Raw genomic sequence first — 22,464 nt, 5'->3', positions numbered from 1 at the left:
GTAAACTCTCATTACCAGAAAGAGTACTTACTGATTAACAGAATGAGTACACACCGGTTACCATATTTTTGTTCCATTTGGGGTAGGCTTTTATTTAATATTTAAAGTACATTTGTGGATGCAACAAAAAGATTAGGATTCTAAAATTATGTAGCATTTATAAAATTTACACGACGTTGCTAGTGCCGGTGGGCACAGAGATAATTGTGGGATAAAAATAAACTTAAACAGGATAAGATAACAAAGTGCCAATAAATGCTACAAATTTGATCAAATCAGAACGTTCAGTTCTGTTTCTGTTTATCACACTGCAGCAAGATCTTCCTACTGTTTGAAGATCTTCCTACTGTTTGAGAAAAGGCACCATATGTGTTAAGAAGGTCGATAATATATCGGACTGAAAATTTTACTTACTGGAAATCAGATTTCCAGAATTTCTGCTGTCTCCGAAGCGCTATAACTTCTACAGCTAAGCGTAAAAACCAAAGATAAAAAAGTATTCCAACGGATAATAAATAGTATAAGTGGGAAACATCAATATTCCAAGTCGGTGGAAAAGATGTCTATTGACGAAGACAATGACATTTGCTGGAGGGAAAATATTTGGAAATAGATCTTAAATAAATGAACTGGTCCATTTTAAATACATCAAAAAGGTGGTTCGCTTAAATTAATTGTAATATAAAGGACTGCTTCAGTGAACACACATCCGAGATTTTGTGTCCTGTAAATCTCAGAGCAAGGATATGTAACTCTGATCCTTACCTAACTTCAGCTGAGAGTACTGATTTACGATATCTTTGGCATGACAATTATAGGCCTGGCCGGCGATTTTAAAAATTGGAACCGTACACTAAATATCCCATTTTTCGTCACTGGTGTCATACACTAAAAATCCCATTTTTCTAAACTGAATCGTATGTCAATGCATCCCATTTAGTAAGTAACTAGTTTAGATAAGCCTGTTTCTGACGTATCCAAAATAATTAATTTAGATCGTAAAAATATCTATTTTTCTCAATGCCAAGGGTCTATGACCATAACAAACTGAATGTAACTGTTTCGTAAGCAGACTATTGAAACGCGCAGCATCTTTAACAAATCAACTGTTTTTATTCCTGTTATAACGAATACTGTGTTCATCACTGTCATAACGAATAATGTGTCCATCTCTGTCATAACTAATATTACAGCATTACTCCTGTGTTCGTCAATGTCATAACGAATACTAAAACATCACTCAAACTGTGTTCATCCGTTTCATAACGAGTACGTTTACTGTTGGTTTATCAGTTTGAAACAAAGGTGTGCAGTAAAGCAAACATGTGATAAACTTAATTTGGCAAACGCGACATCGCATTCGTCTACTTTGGTACGGATCTGATTACAGGTTTGTTAGCATGTTTGCATCGACGTTTCCTACATTGCTTGCTATATTTTACTATAATAGCCCTAGCTTGTTAATTATACAATTATCAATGGCGAAATTGTTGTTTCTTGTTTGTTTGTTTCTTTTTAAGCTCAATGAAAATAACTGTTTTCTAAATAAGCTAATAATCTCCATGCTGCTTATTATCAATAATTTCCTTTTTCAGCGCAAACAATAAACAAAGATCGCTAGACAAAGAACGAGGTGAAAATAGTAGTTGCTTATTGGTGTGTAATCCACATCACTGCTGACGAAAAGACTTACTAAAGCCATATTGTCGTCATTCGAAGAACTCTCATTACGGTGAGCGTAATCTCTCATCTCCAAGTACTTTTGCTGCAAGAAAAAAGTTAATATGGAGATTTATTTCAAAACATACTTTAAATTATATCCAAAAATGAAGCTTAATACAAGTGGAAACGCATTTAGTAAATGTATTGAAATGGGCAACATGAAAAGGGAGTTGTTGTGCTAATTCTGTGCTTGCAACCACTCGATAGCAAATGTTCCTCCGAAAATACAGTCATTCGAATAAAATATTGTACAGTTCTCAAAACTAATATGGCGTTGAAATACTAAATTTAACCACAGGTACCTGAACGGTACATTATACGCATACGTCCCGTATTTAATAGTCCTATACATAGACATTAATAGGGCATGTCCGTCTCTATATAGTAAGAACCAATATATCTTAGTGACACTGGCTTTGATCTGGACCTTGTAGCCATAGGTTCCTCCTTTACCCCAAAAGACAAAACATCTTTCATTTGTGTTGGCCAGTACATTATTAAATGGGAAAAAGGTTTTACAATAGATGTAATAGTTACATTACTGATAATGGATACATTTATTATTTCATTACGTTAGAGAGAGGTGGTCGGCAGAGATTTCCACTATCACTTTATCTTTTATCATAGAGATTAAACTCTATTCATATTTTATACTAATTGAAAGAGTAACTTAGGTTATATTATTTCCAGTAAGGGGACAAAACGATATTGCTTGTGGGCGATGCGATAATAATCATCGATAAATCTGAGTTCGATATAACCATTTATATTTTCAAAATCTTTGAAAAAATCACATAATTATCATAATTGTGCCTCTAACGGGTTCCTTGAGATGACTGAATACTTTGTGATACAGATCAAATACTCGGTTTGACTGGACTTCAGAGTCAGAAAAGACACCCAGCATTTGTTGCTTGCGCACAAAATGCGTTGGCATGGGATGGATATATTCACCCCACACACAAAAATACACGAATTTGATTAGTGTTTTGATAGTTATATGTTAAGATATTTATAACCATTGTGAACTGCTTTGTTCGACTACATAGTGTTGTTCCATTCATGGTTATTTGTCTCCTCCATCGAAACAAAGACCAAAGTATTTAAAGTATTTCTGTTTATCCGAATCTCAACAAATATCAAAATGAATAGAGAGACAGTAGTGTTGCCAGGCATTCTCCACATTCCCCCCCCCCCCCCAAGGCAATTATGTCCCCTCACCCATGAAAAGGAGTTATGTGATAGGAGTTCGGGCCACCACTGGGCCTGGTCCACCACCACCCTCCATGAAGTTGCATGGAATGTTTAGACAGTTGCTATGCAATTGGCAATTTTTTTTAGAAAGGTGGCTTAACATGATAGACGTATATAAATGTTTCAACATATTTAAGCCAAGTTCAAGAATAAGATGTTGCAGTCAGAATATGTAGAGTCAATAGAAGACTGCTTTACGAATGTAATTTAAATTTAGGAGTAAAACCATGTTTTAATGTAAATACAAAGGACTGCTTCACTGAACAAACATCCGATATTTTGTGTCCTGTAAATCTCAGAGCAAGGGTACGTAACTCTCCGATCCTTACTAACTTCAGCGGAGAGTACTGACTTACATCTTTTACTACTTTACGAATGTAATTTAAAATTAGGAGTAAAACCATGTTTTAATGTAAATACATAGACGCACATGTAAATACACCTTTAACAGAAAATATATTTTACAGAAAGGTTATTATACCGTGATGTTAATTTTATTGATAATCAGGGGACCCCGAATGGCCGAGTGGTCTAAAGCGCTCACCGTTGCGGATCACTGCCATCTCACCTCTGTCTGCGTGAGTTCGAGTCTCAGCCTCGGCTAACGTTGTACGTGAGAAAGCCTGCCAGTAGCTACTCGTGGGTCAGTGGTTCTTCCCAGGGTTTTCCAGGGTTCTTCCTCCACCAATTATACTGGCCGCCATGTATAGCCTATCTTGTGCTGAAAAATGGCGTTAAACCTTACAACAACAATATTGATAATCAAACAATATATTTAGGTATAACCCTGAAGAGTTTGGTAATAATGGCAAGCAAATGAAAGGAACCATTCTGTGAGCCTAGTTACATTTGGAAAGAACACAAATGTAAGATTATATTCAGCAAATGACAAATCGGTGATTTTGTTTAAAGTAAACAGCAGGATAGTGTAGTAAGATGACCATGAAATACATCCAGACATCTTTGCCTTATATGGCATCATCAAAAATATGACGTCATTAGGTGCTGTTGTAACGTGATAAATATACAGATGATCTCAAATTGGTAATAATTTAATATTTAATCTATGAAACCAGTTGAATAATTTCCAGCTTTTGCTCACCAAGGCTCGCAAATGCTGGACATTATTCAACTCGTTTCTGAAATTTAATATTAAATCATTACCCATTTGAGATTCTTTTTATTACATAGTTTATGTTTCAGTAGAAATTATTTAGATGGAAAGAGACACGAAGAATTTCGTTCATTCTGACAAACGATGCACTTTTCATTTCTTGTTCATAAAAAGTAGTCCCAAATAAAGTTGAACAAGTATTAACGTTAAAAAGTAGATTATACTTTTCTTATAATTATTAATCAAAGAACAAGCTGGGTATATTAACATAAACAACACTGTAGTCAAGTGACACACTTTTGATTTTACTGACCATTTTTGTACACCGGTTGAAAATAATCCAATGTTTGTTAGACTGACATTGATTTTGTAATGAGTTCACATCAACTATTACAAACTCTGCTGCTTATTGATTCAAGAGAATAGCCTAAAGAAAACTTGTTATAGCTTGTGTTAATGGCGTCAAGGCTATTTCATATTTGACGGATATGAATGTATTCTATATAATCTAATTTTGCACATTATCGTTAATTTGCTGCTGAATTTATTCCTTGTTCAACATATTTAAGAAGCAGGTAAGTAAGAGATAAATGTAATACTTGCTTATTGAAGTGTAGTGTACATGTAAGCACACAAAGGAACTTACTGAAGTGATATCGTCGTCAACCAAAGAAGTTGCATTATTGGGATTATAAGCTCCCATCGCTAAGTACATTGGCTGTAAGGAGAAAAAAGTAATACGGTGATTTATTTCAAAATATATACCGTGAATAATATCCTAGTTAAAGTTGAATACCAGGGAAAATGGGTTCAGTAAATGTACGGAAATGGAAGCATGAAAGAAAAAGTTTTTTTTTGTGTTAATCCAGTATTTTCCTCTATAAAGATGAAAGGTTTCTTCCTAATGTACATTACTCGAATTAAATGTTGTTCAATTCTCAAAACTCATATTCGTAGAAATACTAAATTTAAAGAGAGTCCCGTGAACGGTGCATGAAATTCCTACGGCATGTGTTTCATATTTTTGTATGTAGGCAATAGTCGGACCTTAACCTTTCAACTAACAAATGAGTCGGTTCTTCAATTATCAAAAAAGACAATCATTTGAGCATTAAGTTGATAAAAGTTACAGAAAATCAACGGTCCTTAGTTGACTCAATGATATATTGACCTTTATGTTATATAATCCAAAATCTTTAGCGTATTACCTTCCCGAACCAGGAAGCATTATTCAGAGCTTGCGGTTTCAATCTGGTGCGTAAGACATTTTTTCAGAAACTGTTACACCTTTTTGTATCACGGTGTTCTTGAAGATGTACGTTTAACCCTACAGGTCAATGTTTCTCGTGTTCGCCGGATAAGCCAACCACAAAAGTCCGATCAGTGCATGTGTTCTAAAACTAAAGCAATTGTGTAGAAACCACTGCGTTTTTATTTGACTTAACATGACCTTACTCTTTTCCATTTTGATACAATATATGTCGCCTCCTTTCTCACCCAAATACAAACCAACTATTCATTTCGATTAAGGAACTGAATCGAGAACAAGGGGTTACTGTTCAGAAACAACCTTTATTCTTTAAGTCACTGTGACCTTTACTCTGAAGTTTTATGACCCCATACTCAGCAGTGTCCTTCTTACTTACGTGCAAACCATGCACACAATTTGGTAAAAGTATGTGGTTTAGAACTAACGCTATTTTTACATATGTTATGTTTTATTATTTCAGCGACAATGCATTTAACCAATGACCATTCGAATCTAAATTTATTAGGTATCATTCGAACCCGTAGTGCAAGCAGTGTACAAAGTACACGGTCTAAAACTAAAGTAATTGTGCAGAAATTATGTCTCTACGTCAATCGCAATGACTTTGACCTTTGACCTTTATGCCTAAAATTTAAATTAACTTAACTGTTGCGTTAAGTGCATGTCGTTTGCGTGGTTTAATCAAATTACTATCTTAGAACTAAAGTGACTGTGCGGAAACAGTTTTCCCAGCTTAGTCGCGATGACAGTGACCTTTGAACTTAATTTCCAAGAAGATTTATTTCTTACAAGAAACGCAAGCTGTTCACAATGCTATATTGAAATATGTGATCTCAGACTAAAGTAATTATGTAGAATACGTACTTTGATTTCAGTCACAGCGACCTTGACCATTGAACTCACCACCAAAAATCGATAGACTTCTTTCAGACCCAAAACGTAAGCCATCCACACAAAACTGACAAGGTATCTATCTTGAGCAAATGTTACTGTGTAAAAACCAAAATGGCGACCGATGGAAGGACGGTGAACGTCATATTATCATACGCTCTGCCTAAAAATTAATGCCCATTTGTTTTTCATACCAGTTAATTTAACATCACACAATATAACTAGTTCTCAAGTTTTTGAGACTGTGATTAGATAACTAACTCCATCACGTTCCTTATTCAAAGTGACATTTTGTGTACTTTAACACGGGAGGTTTTTCTTTACCAATTTCTGCATATGTCCTTTCTTTGACATTTTCAGAATTTAGCAAACAAATCATGGCCTTCATTTCATTTATAAAGCAGCGATTCTACATTTTGGAACAAATTGTGGAACAAATATTTTACAAATTTGTTTCGACCCAATTATCATTTCCAATGGTTTTTGCTATTATATAAGTTCAAACATAACATAGAATAAATGCATACTGGATGGAGGGCGCTAAAAAACGTCTACTGAAATATTTGCCCTTAGCTAAAAGTATTCTCCTTCTCTGTCATCTGTTCGATACATATTCACAATACATTACGATTCAGTTTTTTCCATAAACGATGTATGTATATATATATATATATATATATATATATATATATATATATATATATATATATATATATATATATATTCTTCTAACCTCGGCATAGGCTGGCTCATTCTCACGGCGAATCTTTTACTTCTTCTGTCTGCTCGTGCACTGTCCCATGTTGATGGGAATATGAAGTCGAACACTAGCTGTAAGTACATTCATTATATATAGAAATCGTGAGAAAATAAATCCACGCCTATATACGTGAAAAAACAAGCAATGGTGATCAATAAAAAAAAACTAGAAAGTGAACGAATGAAAACCAAATCTTAATCGAAAGATTTCGTTATACAAACATGGGCTGTAGGCCCAGTTTTCTGTCTTAGAATTTGCTCTCTTACTTGGCTATTACTCTGACAACCCAAGACTGAGAATTGTATATTTTAATAAGGTGGAGAGATTGCATGTGGACCATAAGTGTTCTTGATGGCAAACGTTTCAAAAACTTTGTTTCAAATGTCACATTGTTATTACTTAACTACGCATGTAAAAGCAAGGCAATGGTACTCACGACATGGAAACCTTTGACAGTGTTTTTCTCTTTTACACTATGTTTGTTTCCATCTTATCTGACAAAATTTGTCATTTCATACTAAGCATGTCATTGAACAAGAAATGCAATATTCAATAAAACCTGTCAATGGATTTTTGTCTATTTACAGCGGGATACATAAGTAAGGCATTTTTCCTTTCCAAAATACTGTTCAGCAAATGTGACAGCTACCAATCATGCTCAGTACTGTTTTTAATTTAAATATACCAACACACCAAACGTCAGAAGTAAAGTTTCTTTTGACATTTATAGGGCCTTCCCCTGCATTAAATTTTTTAAAGAACAATGCAAGTGGGTCAAGAAAAAATAAAGTGGCTCCCTCCCTCACACCTCTTGTCAAAAACAAAGTCAAGTTAGGTTAAATTTTCCATGCTGGTCAATCAAGGATGAACCGATTAGAAGCACCATAGGAACATTCTTGGATACAGGTTTGATATTGTTATGATATGTTTGAAATATGGATGATGGGTAAAAAAGGAATTAAACTAACTGTCATACCTGGCAAATTCTCTTTTAAACTAGTGTCACAGAATATATTAATTTGCCAACAAAATTGTGACTATTATCTCACAAAATGTACTATTTGAATCAAAATGTTAAAGTTAAATGGTGTCTACAGTACTTTATACAGAACTCTTTGGTAGTGTATAACTAGCATTTCTTACATGCATAATGGCTACAAAAGTATGTCGTTTACTCATTGATTCATTCTGAGACATGCTGAATTTGGACCAGCACTTGTGAATGGATGTATGGTTCTGGTTGCAATCTGGAAGGTAGCATGTGAGGAGGTGGAGCAGGAAGAGGCGTGGGAGGGAGCCGCTTTATTTTTTCTTGACCCAATTTGTTCATTGAGATTTTTAATTCATAATTTAAAAAAATATTTAAATTTTAGATAGCATCTACACTCTACAGACTACATTACACTGTGTACGGTTCAGGGTCAAAATGGACCTCAATGAAAAAGGTCCATGGCCAAAATGGACTAGTGCTTAAAAGGCCAGGTCCGAAAAGGCTCATTTCTGTCTCCATTACTTATTATCATGTATACTATTTTAAAAAAGTAATAAATAAATATCAAATCCTTACTTTGTATTGTGAAATATCTATGAATACTCAAAAGAAACCAAACACTGAACTGACTAAAACCATTACAGATGGACTTGATGGATACAAGGATTGTTAAGCAGAAGTAAGAATCTTGAAAGTCAAAGGAGAAAACACAAGAACAAACCGCCCACAATATTTTTAGTGATGGGTTGTAAGTCCAAACATGGAGGATATTTTAAAACAAGAAAATGAGTGTCAAAAAGAATGTCATTTAGCAAAACGCGACAAGAAAGAACCAGAACAAGCAGAAGTTGAATAATGAAATCATCGAAGTTTTAATCCAGGAAGTATGGAAAGAAGAACGGATAATGCACAACATGCATACAAATTCCGATGGTTCAGTACAAGCCACTTTTCGGAAGTAGAGAAAATCTATATCTGAAAGATTTCGTTGATACTGAAGATACAGTATACGAGAAAATGGATCCTGGTAAGAGATGAAAAATCTGAAACAGAATGACATAGAGTCAAGGATGCAAAGGATTTTTCTAAGAAAAAAGTGTTCTTAACCATCAACAGAAAAAGACAAAGAAAGATAAGGCTATCAAGAGTAATGTTGGCTACGAGACAAAAATAAAAGAGAGTGGAATCCTCATACAAACGAGACAAACATAATCTCTCCCTTGTGATTCATAGCTTATTTTGTATGTTGTAGTTACGGATAACAAATAAGTAAATGACATGTACCAAGTACTTCATACAAACAACTCTCTCTCTCTCTCTCTCTCTCTCTCTCTCTCTCTCGGGGCCCCGAGTGGCCGAGTGGTCTAAAGCGCTCCGTTACGGATCACTGCCATCACCTCTGATTGCCAGTAGCTCTTCGTGGGTCGGTGGTTCTTTCTGAGGTTTTCCCGGTTTCTTCCTCCATCATTAATACTGGCCGCCATACATAGCCTATCGTGTGTTGAAAAATGGCGTTAAACCCCACAATAACAACAAAACTCTCTCTCTCTCTCTCTCTCTCTCTCTCTCTCTCACACACACACACACACACACACACACACGCACACACACACAAACACACACTCATAGTGGACACTGGCTATCATGCTAAATGGTTATAAAAATCAGCTGCAGTATTTAATCAAACTAAAGAGAACAGATTCAAATGGAGAAAATGTGTTATGCTTTCACTGCTTATTAGAATCAGACTGCCCATTATTAGAATAAGAAACAACTGTTAAGTAACATTTAAAACAAAGATGGCACTGGCGATACTGGTTTGAAATTGATTCTGATATATGAAGTTTACCTGTAATCACCGGGGTAGTTCAGTCCGGAGCGTCTCAGTAATCACTACTAAGTCTGTACAAAACCTCATGAGACATCAAGCTCTGTTGAGACCGGTTGCATGGGAAAGAGTTGTGATTGCAGAGACTTGCGTTCGTGTCTCAATTGTGGTTATCAAAGTTTCCTGACATAATAAATATTTCTGAGACAGAAAACAGGTAAAGGAAGTGTGAATGGTAAAATGTGGACGCTGACTATTTCCTGATACCAGAACTGCAATCGGCATAATCTGAATAGGTCTGCTGCTTGCTATCAGTGGTTCACTCGAGACTTGACATTAATCCTTACTGACCACTGTTTAAATCTTTGGTACTTAATTATTTAGCAATAGAGATAAAAATTTAAGTGATAAGAACTTATTATCAGAAGGGAATAGACAGAAGTATTACAAAAAAGTTGTCAGAAGTTCGAGAAAAATTACAAGATAAGCATTGGAAAAATGTAGGACAAACGACATTAACCACCTATTGCTAAAATGGCTTTAAAAATACTCTTAGTATAAACTGCAGGTGACAATTCCAAGAAAAAGAAAGAAAGAAACGAAAAGTGATTAGATGCTTATTTAAAAAACAATGATGAATTTTTTTGAAATTGTATTAATAATAATAATAATAATTATTATTATTATTATTAGTAGTAGTAGTAGTAGTAGTAGTACTGAATCTTTTATAACGGTCTTTTTTCCGTGATGGTCCTCTCTGACCTGTTACCAGCCTTTCTGGACCTGGTCTTTCTAAAATGAGCCTTTTCCGTATCGGTCCATTTTCGACACCCTAATATCAGCAGAAAAGTGAGTAATTATGAACAGACCCTCCTGAAAAGAATTTAAACTATAAGGTTATTTCCTTCAAAATAATCAACCAGCCAAATATCATTTAGAAGCGTTCGATGCAGAAACTTATAAAGTCAGTGTCCAAAATAATAGATTTCTTTGGCGTTCGCCATCAAAAAAAATTAGCAACTTCCGGTTTACGCATAAACGACCCCTCAATTGCAATCAAAGGAAGTTCAAAGACTTTACGGCAATTACACTTAAAATCGTTGAAGATTTATATTGTTTAATGATTTCACTTCAAAGCTATGATAAATTTTAAATCAGTGCAGAAGCTACTACCGTGGAATTCAAGTTTCTGAAATTTTCAAAACAATCGTAATCCTAAATTCCAGTATGTTTTTTGAACTTAGTGCGACTGCACTACGAATTTAATACCTCAAGAGTTTATATTGGATGTTAATTTCAAACAACCAATGAAAATAAACGTTAGGAACGGCGTAATGGAACACCCTTAAAGGCCAGTCACCATAGACATGAAAGTGAGGCTGTTTTTCTTAGGGTGGGAAGAGTTGCGTCCATTGTTGGTCCACGTTACTAAGAGATCGTTTACACTACTTACGTATTTATTATTATAAGTCATTGTTTATAACATACAGACTGTTATGTTTGTCAGATATATTGATTGTAATTCAGATTCAAGTATGCAACACTAGTACGTTGAATATGCTATGCTTTTATGTTGTCATCTACTTGTATAGGTCAGCAGCAACATAAATATTTCATATTTTGATTGTATTGCGTTCATAAAATATTAGGTTGGCTTTAATTCAGTGTAGAGAGAAAAAAGTAGTTTTAGACGTGACATAAAGAGAGCAGTGGAATAACACCGAACACGAAGGCACTGTATATGTCACTGGATGTAATGTACGCATTAACCTTGTAGCATCCGACTCAACACTTCGTTTGTTTTGCAACCCCTTCCAACCCTTACGAGGCTGCTAACGTGAGATTGTGCTAGACAGGGAATCCTGCCACAAGGGCTTACAAACCCGGGACGTCCTAAGAACGTCGGGACATGGAAACCCCAGTCACAATAATTACCCTATAATTCACTACAGAGTGGAAAAGCCATTTGGAGGGCGCACCTACACTATGAAGGAGCCATTGGAGGGCGTACCTATGCAGTGAAGAAGCCATCGGAGAGCGTATATAATCAGTGAATACTATTTCAGTGCGGAAGTACCAGTGAACATAAAGTGCTCTTAAGAACTTTAAGAATAGACAATATTTAAGAACGGTTTAACTGAAATAATTTGTGTTCTTTTTACTATTGTGCAATATATTTTGATTCATCATAATTATCTACTTAAATCATTTTATGTTTATTGCGTGTTGTCCCTATATTCTCCATCAGTAGCATTCCAACCATCCATTCGTCCATTTTGTGACAGTAGACAATATCATCAGAAGGATGTGTGTAGACAATGTCATCAGGAGCATGTGTGTAGACAATGTCGCCAGAAGGGTTATGGTGTATTTAAAGCCTTGTTCGTTTCAACTTGAAATGAATATACAAGATTGTATTTGCTTTATAAAATATACATGAATATTATATAGCCCATCTCTTGAAGGAAAGTTTGTTGCATTTTTTTTCAGTTTGAAACAAATTTGTATAAAAATTCTATGTTTCTGTAGCGAAACGTATATTTGTTTGTTTTTTCAATGTATTTGATAGTTTTGCTACAGCTGGTTTTGTACCATGGCAAACAATTATTAGGTTCTTTAACTCTGATAAATCATTTCATCTGGAATTAATTTCTCTGGAGCTAACCGGAAGTTCTTAAAATGGATCTATATGGGAAACTGAACCTCCAAATCCACTTATAAAAGACAATGAGTATAATCGTCTGATATTCGAACAGGTCATTTTCTATCATATAGCTTTTACCGGCATCTGTTAGCTCACAGCCAACTCCATTCACCATCTTGTTTTTATTTTTTATTTTTAAATTATCTTGCCATCTTTTGGTACGAATAAAATTGAAGACCTACTTTGGCGTGTATATGTGGTATCATGTTAATTCCATCTCGTATACAACTCAGTCATCGTGAGTATACGATCGACTAGCTACATTTCTATGTCAAGAACTGATATTTTTATATTTACATAAAGAAGTACTGAAATAAAATGTAGATATTGTACACTGAACCAGATTTTAATATTCTTCTATGTGGACACGAGAGCATTCAAAATAGAGATTAAAAATCACTAGACCACTCATATTTTGTGTATCAACATCTCTTGCATGGATACGGCAATATTTTTGGAGCAATTATTGTCCTAAAAATAATTAAAATTACGAATTACCTCGGACTATAAAGATAGTTAGCAAACAGTACATACATCACACTAATTATACTTTTTCCCCACAAAGGATAAAATACAGACACAAAATTTGATACAAAGTTACATTGTATTTATTTGAGTCATTGTCACATAAGGGATGTTAACTTCAGTTTAATATGAAATAAGAATTGTGGAGATTAAGATTTGATGACTAGTTTGGGTGTAATTTAAGTACGGTCAAATCACATAAGAGCATACAAGTTTTTATTTCTAAATTTCAGTTAAAAACGATTTTATAGAATGCTTTTTAAAAGATACTGATTTACACGTTACATTTAATGGTAAAATTGAAATAAGCATAGAGTACTTGTCACAATTTCACTCATCCTACCTCCCCAACATTATTTACTTGATGTGTGATCGATTGCCTTGGTGAAATATTATCTACCATACTGTTTGTAAGCTTTCTCTTGATGGACAACAGTATGGTGCAGTGAGAGGGAATTCGTTATGAAAATTTGTATAATACAAGCACGGTGGTGAGCGTTTCACACGAAATGGTAAATTTCGCCTACTTCTTTGAGATATGCGTGTAAAGCGTAACCACTAACGAGAACATACGTATGGAGTGGGGGGGGGGGCAGTTACAATGTTGTTCCACCATTGTGAGTTTTCCTTTATGAATATTTAGTGTGTTTAACTTAAAAGTACTTATATTATTAAAAGATTATTGCCATGTTTGATACCACATAGCGAGGAAAAAAGAAAGCGTGGGGGTAGGGGATTGAATATTTAAATGGAAGGGAAAGGCAAACAAGCAAAACTCGGGTAATATTTCTATGCAACAAAATACCCGTTGCCAACATGTAAAAGACATACATACATGCGTATGTATATATATATATATATATATATATATATATATATATATATATATATATATATATATATATATATATACGGGAAGCATTAACATGTTTTTTGAAATCTCACGTTGAACGAACAATATTCGAAAATTCGAACCCCGGCCTAGTCATAGCAAAGACTTATAAAAATGGTACTAACAGATGCCTCGCTATGCGCTCAGCATTATGAGGTTAGTGTTATGACTGGTCGGCCTGTTGTCATGATAATGTGGCTGGGTGGGATACCATGCTACATGTCTGCGGCATGATGTCCCAGTGCTAAACATCACTATAAACTGTCACACTGTAGACATCGTAGCGATATTACTGAACAATTGTTAAACCTACGTTAAAAATCATAATCACACACCATGTCTAAGGTACAGGTTATGTTCAAGTCTACTTAACACCATGTTGCCATATATAACGGTTACGTCATACCGGAATGCTTGTCACTTTTGCAGGGTGTCTTCTGAGTGCGATAGACCCGTATAAAACTAGAACAATACAACAGCATTTGGTATGAAGATAAACTGAAGATAATAAAAACTACTTATCATGAACAATATACTTACGATGGTTGAAGATAATGCCCACAAAATGACTTCTTTACTAGGTAATGATAATCACCTGACTGGGATTCCCACAAACTGTATGCAGTTTCTTAAAATATGTTATTCATCGAACCAGGAAGGAAAAACAAACAAAAAAACCCACAAAGGTGCAGTGGTTTATTATTCAACACATGACCTAATAATCTACTTTCATGGCCCAAAATGAAAAGGAAAAACAATGAATAAGAAAAATAAATGGGATAATAAAGATATTTATAAATGGACACAGAAAATCAACATGGGTAAAGAGCAATCATATTTTACTATTAACAAAAAGTATTCGAAGTTCATTACTTCTTTTCGTGCGAGAAAAGTTTCATAAGTATCTGAGTACTAAATTACTCATACCCACGCACTGGATAATATATACATAGACAATTTAATTTGATAACAAAATATACTGTGTCCCTCTTGATGCTTGCATTTCTATCCTTAAACTGATGCTGACTATATGATGTATACAGTTTATCTCACTCCTGCCTCCCTAGTCTGTTTAATGTTAAAACAACCCATTTACAGTTAGGCCTGGAGTTCCCATATATATCATAATACCGAAACATTCATGTCACGGAATTGTATAAATCCTTTTATTTATTAAATACATGTACTCGGGTTTCGGTTTTTTTTTGTGTGTCCAACAATACCCGGGGGTTAATTATGTATATTGTACAAAGATTTCGAAATAGTGAGTTCGGTTCATCTTATGCCGCACGTGCGAAGTGCTTTCGATGGGAAGAACCGAATACTTCCAGCGCACATACGATGTATTGCTGCATCGTCTGTGTATAAATACCTCACCGTAAGACTAAATCTTTACATTACGGAAGTCTTGTCAGTGAGCGGTCTACTTTAAGGACTTGCACATCTTCAGCTGTAGAGGTATGTGAATTGTTAATTTTGTGTGTATAAGTTATAATTATTGTACTACCACGTTTATTTTTGTATGTTTGCTATGTAGCTTCGGTTTACGAAGTGTAATGCAAATATTTTCCATTCTGCTTTGTGACTTAGCAAGGAATTTATATTAGCAATATAAAGCTGCATTTTTTACGAAACGTTTAGTACCGTAGGATTCTTGTCGGGCTCGGTTAGGTCTACTTTTGAACATGTTTGTTCTTTTTTAATTATTGTGCTGATAATGTAATCTGTATAGTTTAAAGTATATAACGTCACTACGTTTTATCGTATATGCCCGTGTCGTGCATAGTACACAGCGTTAGATTATTTTCAGCTGACCCGAGTGATCACAGAATGAGCAAAGTGATCGGAGTGGTCGGACTGACCCGACTGGCCCTAGTGACCGCAGCGATCCGAGTTATCGGAGTGATCGGAATCGACGTGGTACCAGTTGTAGAGCTAACCATTGAAGTCGACCATAGCAGCTGTGAAGCTGAACCATAGTAGCTGTAGAGCTGAATAAACAGTGTTGCTGGTCGAGTAGCATGTGATCGGGCGCTGCTGGCCTAGATTGGTGGGTGCTGTCTGCTTGATTAACCAACCTGGAATACTAACGGCTTGATTGGGCAGTGTCACTGGTAGCCGAGTGTGCTGGTGACGGAGTGTGGGTTAGGTATATCTGATTTAATATATATTTATTTTATTTTATTCGTTTGTTTGTCTGTTATTAAAACAAAATTATTGTTCTTACATGTTATTGTCATATAAATTTATTCACTGGAGATGATATTTTTTTCAGAAAATTGGTTGACCTGAATCATTCTTTTCATATACAACAGGTGTTGTCCTGGAAGCTGACCTTGATTCGAAATTAGTAAACAGAGGGTCTATTTTGTTTTAAAATGATTGGTTGTTGTCAAGGTCATGATGGGACTACTTGGGTTAAGAAGTAAACACTTTTTTTTTAATTCTTTGTGGACTTTCGAAACTGCGTCTTATGATAAAATATAACCTTTGTTTTAGAGAAAGATCTCTCAGTTTTGGGCTTTTCACACTGATGTCAAGTTAATTTGTTGTAGCCAGATCTTCAGCTATAATTTTCTTCAGATCTTTTGGATTTTAAAAAGATTCATTCTTTATTCTCTTGGAATATTTTAAGGAGTGCTCACACAGAAATTTTGGAAAGACATTGCTTACAAATTTAATATGGATTTCCAACACCGGAGTGCTATTATTTGTATTTCTACAAGGAACTGTAGATAAACACAGTACTGACTACAATATACGTCATCGTCATCCATCTTGGATTTTTCATCGGGATTCGAAGTGGAAGTTATTAGAACATTACTACTTGGACTTTTGCAATTTAATTCGTGGATTATTCTTAGACTATTTTTGGATTTGATCCTTGAAACCATAAGTTCTTCTCTTTTTTCATTTTTACAGAATTTTCCAGGAAAATAAATTATTTGTTTAATTTTAAAAGCTTGTTGTTTTCACTCTTTCTGTGTTACTGTTTATTCGAGGGATAACACGTAACATGTGTAACTCCATACATGTAATCTTTCAGCCGTGGGCTAAATTTTGGGCTCTGTAAAACCCTGTATGTTTTGGGGACTGTAAGATAATTTGTATATCTGTCCCTTTTGTTTTACACAATTTCACTATTTGAGCGAATACATTTTCCTATATGAGTAAAATACTACATTTGTTTTACTATTTGAGTTAAACGCATCAATCGTTTCGTTGTGAAATCACTGTGAATCATTCACCCCTTATCATTGTACTGTGTAAGGTCATTTATTTGTATTTCCATTATTAAGTCAGTGCGTTTTATGTTGATTGATCCAATATTTGGATCATATACACTCATATATTAACCATAATTAATTGCTCATTCAAGTTGTTCGTTATTAAACATTGTATTTTTATCACCATCAAAAGTGTTCTGTTGTAAATCCGAAATCCCACCCAGTTATCTTGTCGCAATACATTGTAATCAGCTTAACAATTGAGAGAGCTTAGTAACTGTGTTATTCATGTGAACACCTATCTAAAATAATCTTTAGTTATTAAACTCTATAAACTTTAAAACGGACTTACATAAATCATTACACTAACGACACAGATTAAAGACAAACAGTTCGGCAGTTTTGTTTGCTACATATTGCAATGAATGTACTTACAAAGTATGACGGTAATGAGCTATTGTAACAAAGGATAGTTTCTTAATTTGCCAAGTGTCAAATATCTAAACTCCAGGCTATCATATGACTTTTACAGCTATTTATTTTTAGTAATTAAAGATAAGGATATATTCGTAATTTTTTTTTCGGGATTGTGTTGTTCGTCAAGACTGTAGAAAACACGAAGGGTTCATGGCCATCTCAAGAACGGCCTGGATAGCGACTGGTTTGAACTTTATCAGGCTCTTTAATTCACTATGCTTTTCAAAATTATCACGCATATGGAAAGAGCTTGCACTTGCACTATATCACTTTGCGGACAAATGATCTTCGGGCACGAAAAATGCTTGATTGAATTTTGGGGTTGGAATACAAAAACTTACTTTTCTATGAACATCCATTGACTTGTTGTGTCAAATGAATAATATTCTTATTTTCTGATATATTATAGATATCCAAATATTTTGATTATTTTCGCATCATTTGAGTACTGTGTTTGGTACGAATTTGGATATTAGGCAAGTTGATGCAATATCGGATTCGTAACTAAAAACTGTCCATTACTCCTTGACATGGAGTGACTTCCCGGAGACAAGAATATTCAATTTAATTTAACATTGCCTAGTGGCCGATCTATGGATTATGGACATTGATGTCCTTAGACTGTATTATGGACATTAATGTCCTTAGACTGTATTATGGACATTAATATCCTTAGAATGCATTATGGACATTAATGTCCTTAGAATGTATTATGGACATTAATGTCCTTAGAATGTATTATGGACATTAATGTCCTTAGACTGTATTATGGACATTAATGTCCTTATAATGTATTATGGACATTGATGTCCTTACGACTGTATTATGGACATTAATATCCTTAGATTGTATTATGGACATTAATGTCCTTAGACTGTATTATGGACATTAATGTCCTTAGACTGTATTATGGACATTAATGTCCTTAGACTGTCTTATGGACATTGATGTCCTTACGACTGTATTATGGACATTAATGTCCTTAGACTGTATTGTAGGCATTAATGTCCTTAGACTGTATTATGGACATTAATGTCCTTACGACTGTATTATGGACATTAATGTCCTTAGACTGTATTATGGACATTAATGTCCTTAGATTGTATTATGGACATTAATGTCCTTACTACTGTATTATGGACATTAATGTCCTTACGACTATATTATGGACATTAATGTCCTTAGACTGTATTATGGACATTAATGTCTTTAGACTGTATTATGGACATTAATGTCCTTAGACTGTATTATGGACATTAATGTCCTTAGACTGTATTGTAGACATTAATGTCCTTAGACTGTATTATGGACAGTGATGTCCTTACGACTGTATTATGGACATTAATGTCCTTAGACTGTATTATGGACATTAATGTCCTTAGATTGTATTATGGACATTAATGTCCTTAGACTGTATTATGGACATTAATGTCCTTAGACTGTATTATGGACATTAATGTCCTTACGACTGTATTATGGACATTAATGTCCTTAGACTGTATTATTGACATTGATGTCCTTAGACTGTATTATGGACATTAATGTCCTTACGACTGTATTATGGACATTGATGTCCTTAGATTGTATTATGGACATTAATGTCCTTAGACTGTATTATGGACATTAATGTCCTTAGACTGTATTATGGACATTAATGTCCTTAGACTGTATTATGGACATTGATGTCCTTAGGTTGTATTATGGACATTAATGTCCTTAGACTGTATTATGGACATTAATGTCCTTAAACTGTATTATGGACATTGATATCCTTAGACTGTATTGTAGAAATGAACGTTCTTAGACTGTATTATGGACATTAATGACCTTAGACTGTATTATTGACACTGATGTCCTTAGACTGTATTATGGACATTGATATCCTTAGACTGTATTGTAGACATTGATATCCTTAGACTGTATTGTAGACGTTAAATATCTTAGAATATATTGTAGACATTGATGTCATTAGACTGTATTATAGACATTGATGTCCTTAGACTGTATTGTAGACATTGATGTCCTTAGACTGTATTATGGACATTGATGTCTTTAGACTGTATTATGGACATTAATGTCCTTAGACTGTATTGTAGACATTAATGTCCTTAGACTGTATTGTAGACATTGATGTCCTTAGACTGTATTATGGACATTAATGTCCTTAGACTGTATTATGGACATTAATGTCCTTAGATTGCATTATGGACATTATTATCCTTAGACTGTATTATGGACATTAATGTCCTTAGATTGTATTATGGACATTAATGTCCTTAGATTGCATTATGGACATTATTATCCTTAGACTGTATTATGGACATTAATGTCCTTAGATTGTATTATGGACATTAATGTCCTTAGATTGCATTATGGACATTATTATCCTTAGACTGTATTATGGACATTATTATCCTTAGACTGTATTATGGACATTAATGTCCTTAGATTGCATTATGGACATTATTATCCTTAGACTGTATTATGGACATTAATGTCCTTAGATTGTATTATGGACATTAATGTCCTTAGATTGCATTATGGACATTATTATCCTTAGACTGTATTATGGACATTAATGTCCTTAGATTGTATTATGGACATTAATGTCCTTAGACTGTATTGTAGACATTGATGTCTTTAGACTGTATTATGGACACTGATGTCCTTACGACTGCAGTATAGACATTGAAGGCAAATGATTAAAATATGAAGAAAAAATATGGGACACTTTTCCAAAGTCACTTTTCCTGGACAAATAACTGGAAGGAAAACAAATAGACATCTCAGCATTGAGAATTTTTCAAACTTTTCTTAATATCACTGACACGTCATTTCACAGAAATAACAGAATCGAAAGCATACAATATCATTTTTTTAAAGTAATCCAAAATCTTTTGGGTCACAAGTCTGCGGGGTAAACCACTATTTGAATAATTTATTTTCATGTAAATTGATTCACCTTTGAGCAAGTATCCCAGAAATAACCAGGCATAGTATATTTGCCGGTTTCTGATATCTGCATCTCCCTTACAGACCCTACTACAGTGATGATAAACGGAAGGAATGGGCACTTTTTTGAGGTTTTATTCTCTTCAAATTTGGCTTGACGATAGACTCGAGAAAACGGAAATCTTTAATTTTGCAGAAGATCAAAATTATTCGGAGAGGTAAGCCGTGTGCTCCTATTCTATGAATTTCCCTTATAATACTCTCGATGAGAGAGAGAGAGAGAGAGAGAGAGAGAGAGTTGCTCAGGTAAGAATGGACTTAACGAATATATGACTTTATTTGTAGAGTTTATTCAAGATTGAATCACCTAATCTTCTAATCCGTGTCTGAAACTATGTATGGGCTTGCGCTATTCTTTTCGTTGATATTTATCTTTAATTTAATATATGCAATATTTGTTTTGAAACAAACAGTTGTGTGACAAACGAGTCAAGCGTGTTTCAACCACATCTAGAGTTACCTCCCACAGACCACTGTGCTTTGCAGGTATAACGGTACCAATTGCGCAAGTCCAGGTGGGCGGAGCTTAAGGTGTATGGAACATTGTATTCAGAATTAAAGAACAACACTAGCTGTGATTGGTGCATTATGTAAGAGTTGTACTTTCTGTTTGCTTAAAAAAAATGTTGAGCCTCTTGGCAACATGTGAGTTTGTGTTAATTTCTATCTAGATCATATTTTGTATTTTTTATGATTTTTTTTAAAATATGGTACACATGGCAGAAAATGTGCTTGTTGTGACTAGATAACTCTTACCCCTGTCTAGTTCCAGTAGAGTTATCTCTCTTAAATGCAATGGAGTACCTGGTTATGTCATTGTCAAATTGACAATCTAGCATTGTTCTATATGACAGTGTGTGACATGCATGCCCAAGTAGAACAGAAAGTATATTTATTTCACAAAACATTAGCATTGAGGTATATGGAAAAACAATTGGTACCGTGATACCTGCAGTCAATCCTCCAATCCTCAGAGAACTACATGACATCAAATGAATGGACGCTCACACGTGGTATTTATTGTATTGACGCTGACACGTGGGTACCTAATTATGGACGCTCATACATGATATCAAATGAATGGACGCTAACACATTGTATCTAATGTATGGACGGCACTAAACAATAATTCATTATCATAACCAAGTAAAGCAGTACAATTTTCTGAACATTATTTACTTTCAGATCTCAAATCTGAAATCAGTTATATTGTGCCAATATCGAAATGTCGGGCAGGAGGTGGAGTATGTTGAAACCTGGGGGAAAATCCGTTTATGGTGAAATTTGGTGTCCGAATTGGGTTTTGTTGAAATGTATAGTACGATCGGAGTTTAATTACAATGTGGGTTATGATTTGGGTTATGATGAAACGAGGAGAAACATTCGGTTTATGGTGAAATGTGGAATAAAAACTGAAATGTTGATATGCGATTTGGGTTATAAAGAAAACCAAGATGATCACATTATCTACAGATATTAGCATAAAATCGAATTAGAAACAATAGCTTCTAAGTTTTCCATTTTATTTTAGTTGATTATAACTCTGTTTTATATATATATATATATATATATATATATATATATATATATATATATATATATATATATATATATATATATATATATATATATTCGTTTCAATAAATATTCCAGAGGTTTTTCCTAGTACTTCATCAACTATGACAGAATTTGCTCTGGTGCAGTGTTTTTTCTTCTTCAGCAAAATAAAGTTGTTATTCATAGCCTTTGTCAGATAAAGAGTAATATGAATGTTGACCTCAAAAAGCAAAATTCCTT

General features: G+C 34.3%; 1 protein-coding gene across 4 annotated transcripts in view; it reads right to left on the bottom strand.

The window, feature by feature from the left end:
* LOC149798112 (uncharacterized) overlaps nt 1–14,581 on the bottom strand; it is a 44,451-nt gene extending 29,870 nt beyond the window's left edge. The window contains exons 1-6 of one of the 4 annotated variants that reach the window (XM_089963202.1): nt 14,492–14,571; nt 10,548–10,703; nt 9,852–10,031; nt 6,985–7,082; nt 4,737–4,808; nt 1,694–1,765 (exon numbers count right to left, since the gene is read on the bottom strand). In XM_089963202.1, the coding sequence (XP_089819328.1) occupies nt 1,694–1,765; nt 4,737–4,805 (141 nt within the window). In that variant the 5' untranslated portion in view covers nt 4,806–4,808; nt 6,985–7,082; nt 9,852–10,031; nt 10,548–10,703; nt 14,492–14,571. Of the gene's footprint in view, nt 1–1,693; nt 1,766–3,520; nt 3,692–4,736; nt 4,809–6,984; nt 7,083–9,851; nt 10,032–10,547; nt 10,704–14,491 lie in introns of those variants that run through there. The other 3 variants (XM_089963201.1, XM_089963203.1, XM_089963204.1) reach the window with 3 other exon arrangements.
* Nucleotides 14,582–22,464: the final 7,883 nt, after the last annotated feature.

This window comes from Sinohyriopsis cumingii, chromosome 6 (assembly GCF_028554795.1).
Source record: "Sinohyriopsis cumingii isolate HCF-2022 chromosome 6, ASM2855479v2, whole genome shotgun sequence".
Classification (NCBI taxonomy): Eukaryota; Metazoa; Mollusca; class Bivalvia; order Unionida; family Unionidae; genus Sinohyriopsis; species Sinohyriopsis cumingii.
This window is presented reverse-complemented; position numbering and strand designations above follow the sequence as displayed.